The sequence below is a fragment of the Asparagus officinalis genome, chromosome 4 (genome assembly GCF_001876935.1).
Source record: "Asparagus officinalis chromosome 4, Aspof.V1, whole genome shotgun sequence".
NCBI classification, from domain to species: domain Eukaryota; kingdom Viridiplantae; phylum Streptophyta; class Magnoliopsida; order Asparagales; family Asparagaceae; genus Asparagus; species Asparagus officinalis.
In genome coordinates this window covers 96,472,329-96,477,798 of record NC_033797.1, presented here as the reverse complement: position 1 = coordinate 96,477,798, position 5,470 = coordinate 96,472,329, and the positions used below count along the sequence as shown (strand labels likewise).

General features: G+C 40.6%; 1 protein-coding gene across 1 annotated transcript; it reads right to left on the bottom strand.

Annotated features, from left to right (window-relative positions):
- LOC109839069 lies at positions 457-2,988 on the bottom strand. Its single transcript, XM_020407499.1, has 4 exons — positions 2,747-2,988; positions 1,154-1,546; positions 979-1,069; positions 457-675 (listed from the first exon to the last, which is right to left on the bottom strand). Exons 1-4 carry the CDS (start codon positions 2,986-2,988, stop codon positions 457-459), a joined length of 945 nt encoding a protein of 314 aa, XP_020263088.1.

Genomic DNA, 5,470 nt, shown 5'->3' with positions numbered 1-5,470 from the left:
AAATCACATTGTTCAATGACTTTAGAAGTATGACGATGGTGATAGAAATGAAGGCACATCACTTGGTAGGCCTGAGTTGGGAGAACGAACGTCATTTGGAGAAATGATGATGTTAGGAAAATCACATCATTCAGTGACTAAGCAGTATGACGATGATGATTGAAACGAAGGCATATTACTTGGTAGGCCTAAGTTAGAAAAACGAACATCATTTGGGGGAAAACGACGACGTTAGGAAAATCACATAATGAAGTAACACATCCTATAGTAGGTTACTATTGGAAAGATACCGTTTTGAACAAAAACCATCAGCTATCAGAGGTAGAATTAACATAATAGTAGTCCCCCTATCCTATTGAAGAGGATTAGCTAGGAAAATTTGGAGAAGACGAAGTAAGGAAACCATTACCTTTATCTGCTTCTTCTCCTATTGTAAGGCATACCTGACGGTGAAGCTTATGGGTAATATTTCTTCAGAAATTTACCATTGATAGGCATCATAAGTTTGTCATCATTTTGAGTAATAAGGTGATAAGCTCCATTTGAGTAGATGGTTTCTACTACAAATAGTCCTTTCCATTTTGGCTCAAACTTCCCTTTCTTCTTGGAGTTCAAAACCATTGGACACAGAACGGTAAGAACCAAGTCACCTTCTTTGAACGTGCAGTATCTAACCTTCTTATCGAATGCTTTGGAAATTTGAGCTTAATAAAGCTCGATGTGTTGCTGAGCCAATAGTCGCTTTTCATCAAGCGCTTCCAACTCTTCAAGATGTCGACGATGACTCTCTTCCGTCATCATACCAATTGCGAGTGCTATTCGTCGAGATGGAATTTGGATTTCCAATGGTCATACGGCTTCATATCCATATACCAAGGAATATGGTATCGCTCCTGTCGGCGTGCGAACCGTTGTGCGATAAGCCCACAAACTTTGACCCAATTTCTCGTTCCAATCTCTTTTATTCATCAAAATTACCTTAGTGAGAATTCTAACGATGGTTTTGTTAAATGCTTCTGCTTGCCCATTAGCAGCAGGATTATAAGCCGTTAAAGCCAAATTCTTAATCCTGAATTTATCACAGAATCGGGTGAAGGCTTGGCTAATGAATTAGGATCCATTATCATGAATGATACACCTCGGAATGTCATACCTGTATACGATGTGATGTTTTAAGAATTTAACAACATCACTCGTCTTGACTTCTCTCAATGGGATTGCTTCTGCCCATTTAGAAAAGTAACCAGTTATTGCTAAAATGAAGTGATGTCCTTTGGAAGAGGGTGATCTTACTGAGCCAACAATGTCCATTCCCCATGTTTCAAAAGGCCATAAAGTGGTTGACGGATGAAGATGCTCAGGCGGTCGATGCATGTAATTGGCATGTATCTGGTAGGCATGGAATCGTTTAGCATAAGTGACAGCGTCTTGTACCATGTTAGGCCAGTAATAACCCAATCTGCATAGTCGGTCCCACAATTTAGGACCAGGCTGATGAGCTCCACAAATACCATCATGAGCTTCTTTAAGAGCTTCTTTTGCTTCTCTATTTGACAAACAACAAAGCAAAAGTTCATCGTACGACTTTCGATACAAAGTCTGGGATTGAGAATCATAGTAGAATCTAGGTGCTCATCTACGGATAGATTCTCTTTCCTTGATATCTTTAGGTAACAAGCCGTATAAGACATAATCAATGATCGGAAATCGCTAATCCTTAGGTTCGAGCGTTGCGGGCTCACCTTCAATTGTGTTGACCTGCAATGTATATTTTGACTTGAATAATTGTCTGCTTGTCACTGTGACTTGCTGGGTAGTTCTCTCAGGTAGAGCTAAGGTAGCCGCAAATGATGCCAATGCATCAGTATAGGTATTCTTGAGACGAGGTATATGGTCGATGTAGAAGCCCTCAAAGGAATCGGCCAATGCGATTGCTGCAGTATGGTAAGGAATGAGGTCTTCATTCCTAATTTCATATTCTCACTTCATTTGATTAACAATGAGTTGAGAATTGCCATACGCTTCTAAATGTTTCACCCCCAGCTGTTTAGCTATATCTAGGCCAACCAGCAAAGCATTGTATTTAGCCACATTATTAGAACACGACTCTGTTAAAGAAACGGCGCATGGGAGTATGTGATTTTGGGGAGAGATAAAGACGACCCCTGCTCTAGCTATAACCTGACCGGTAGAACTTGTCCTTGCTGCACCATCGAAGTATAATTGTCATACTTGCTCTCTAGAGATGACATTTGCTTCATACGTCTCATCTGGTATGTCTTGGTACAATTTGACCTTTTCTTTCAGTGGGTGATTGGCCATAAGGTCACAAATAGCCTGCCCCTTCACTATTTTTTGAGGTTTGAAATGAATGTCATATTGAGAAAGCAACAAAGCCCATCTAGCGAGCCGTCAGTTCAATGCACTGGGCTGTGTCATGAATACCCGAATATGATTGATCTGGGAAATGACATGTATAGTTTGCCCAACCAAATAATGTCACATCTTCTGAACTGTGAAGACCAGCGCTAGACATTCCTTCTCAATAAGATGATAACAAGGTTCAGCACCTGATAGAGTCCTACTGAGATAGTAGACAGCTTGTTCATGGCCGTTTTCATCATCTTGTGCTAAGAGTCCTACCAATGCATGATCTGTAGCTAGGATGTATATCAAGAAAGGTTTACCTGACTTCGGTGCAACTAAGATCGGTGGATTGGAGAGATATTATTTAATCTCCTCGAACGCTTTCTGGCAAGCCTCATCCCACATGAAGGACACTCCTTTCTTCATTAGTTTTGAGAATGGCTGGCATTTCCCTGACAGGTTAGAAATGAACCTGCGAATATATGCCAACCGTCCTTGTAAGCCTCGAAGCTCCTTAAGATTCCTACGAGGTGGTAGCTCTTGGATGGCTTTGACTTTGTCTGGGTCTAAACGAATTCCATTAGCTGTGACCACGAATCCGAGAAATTTACCACTAGCCATTCCTAAGAATTATTTAGTTGGATTCATCTTCAACTGGTGTGCTCACATAAGATCAAACATTGTTTTCAAGTCGTACAAATGGCTTCCCTTGTCACGACTTTTAACAACCAAGTCATCAACGTAACATTCTACAGTCTTCCATAGATATTTTTGAAAGATAGAGGTTATAGCACGTTGATAGGTAGCACCAACATTCTTCAATCCAAAGGGTATTACTGTATAACAATATATCCCTGAAGGTGTTCGAAAGGATGTGTGCTTTTCATCATCAGGATACATTTTGATTTGGTTGTACCCTGAGAATCCATCCATAAAAGACATCCTTTCAAACCCGCACGTATTGTCAATAATAACGTCCATGATAGGTAAAGGAAAATCATCTTTAGGACAAGCCGAATTTAAATCTCGGAAGTCGATGCACACTCGAATCTTCCCATTCTTTTTCAGAACAGGGACAATATTGGCCACCCAATTTGGATGTTGCTCTTCACAGATAAATCCTAACTCGATGATCTTTTTAACTTCAGCTTCAATCACCTCTATGATTTAGGGCCGAAATCGCCTTTGTTGTTATTTAACAGGCTTGACGTCTGGTTTGATGTTTAATCGATGCATAGCCATGTGGGGATCAAGCCCAGGCATATCCTCGTAGTTCCAGGTGAAGACATCAATATACTCTCGTATTAGAGTAATAAGGTCTTCTTTCTCTTCTGGTGATAGGCTATCGCTTATGAATATGGGTTTTGGATTAATCTCGTCTCCTATGTTCACTTGAATCACCTTGTCGTCAGTAGGGGGTTCACATTGTTCAAAACGATGTTCCCATTGTATACCCAGCTATTGGCTTAGCGGATCATCAAACAAAAGTAATTGGTCATCTTCTTGATTTTCTACGGGAGATGCTGAAGTCATATTAGCCATGAGTACCTTGAACACAGCTCCTGTACTAGTGTCGGATTCCCAACTGTTAGATTCAGAAGATGAGGTGAAAGAATCGTCATCTGACTCTCCTTTGGTTCCAAAATGCAGCATAAATGGTAGAGATTCATAACCCAACCCACTACGAGTTTTGTGATAATAATCCTTCGACCTTCCTTCTGGGACATGAGCAGATCGTATTGGTGTCTGAATCCCTCTGCCGAAATTTAGGCCTTCTTTATGGATGAAATCATATCCCATATTCTTCATAAGCTTTCGGGTTGTTGGAGTGAAGTACGAGAAATGTGGATCTCTTTCCTCTTTCTAGGATTCCTCTAAAAGAGTTTGCACCGGGCCGTCACTCTTCTTTCCAGAGATGATGTATTTTTGGCCGTTAACCTTAGCCGGTACTATGAAGACTGCTTGCAAAGATTCGATTTGTTGTCGATTTATCACAAACGACGACTGAATTAGCATGTATAAATTTGATTCAGCATATAACTTGGATAGTGGATCCCTCACCACACTGGAGCTTGTATCTGGCATGTTAGGATTCAATTTATCATACGATAAGTAAGCTAAATTATCATTATTATTAAAAATAACTCGGCTGTCCTCATAGACAAGTTCATTTATATCCAGATTTTTAAGACCGATTACGACGGGTTTTATGTTATTAAAAACATAACCATGTTCGTGCTCAGACTCGATATCGGCTTCATTACCGCTATCTGGTTCTTCAATCAATGGTACTTCAAATGGCTCACCATCAAGGTAATGGACAGAATCAGTGAAATAATTCTCCACCCCTTTGAATGGTTACTTCTCTGCGACCACTGTTTTGACTTCACCACTCTCACCTACATATTTCATGCATTGGTGTAGAGTTGATGGAATAATCAGATTGTTATGGATCCATGGTCGACCCAATAACAAATTATAAGATGTCTCTGCATCGATAATATAGCAAGTAACGTCCATCCTCAAGTCACCCATCTGGCATTTGAGTTTTATTTTGCCAAGGGGACGAGTATTAGAGGCATTAAAGCCATATATGGTGGTTCTCGTTGTTGATAAACGATGCAGAGGAACTCCAAGGTGATGAATGAGCCTCAGTGGTATGATGCTCAAAGTAGAACCAGGATCAACCTGAATTCTGTCTACCCGAATAGAGCTGATGTACCCTATGAAGTACAACGGTCTATCATGTTTTGGGTTCTCACGTGCATGTCTTCTTGAGAAAAGGTGATGCACATCATTCTTCTTTGAAAAACTTGACAACATTGAGGACAAGCTTCTTCCAGCGTTGCTCCGGCTAGATTTGGCAGAAAGTGAGTGAGGAAAGCCTCATTATCTGCCAATGCTTCATGAAGAGCTTCTCTCGTTGATCGAGATAAACGTAGAAGCTCAAACAAGGTAATCCTTTCTGGGATATTGGCTAACTGAGCCAGCATATCAAACCGAAAAGAATCATTCAAACTCTCCGGCGCTTCTCTCCTAAGTGCTTTGTTGTAGCGAAGTTCCTTAGCATGAGTTTGTTCCGCTACTTCTTTTCCTGGTACAA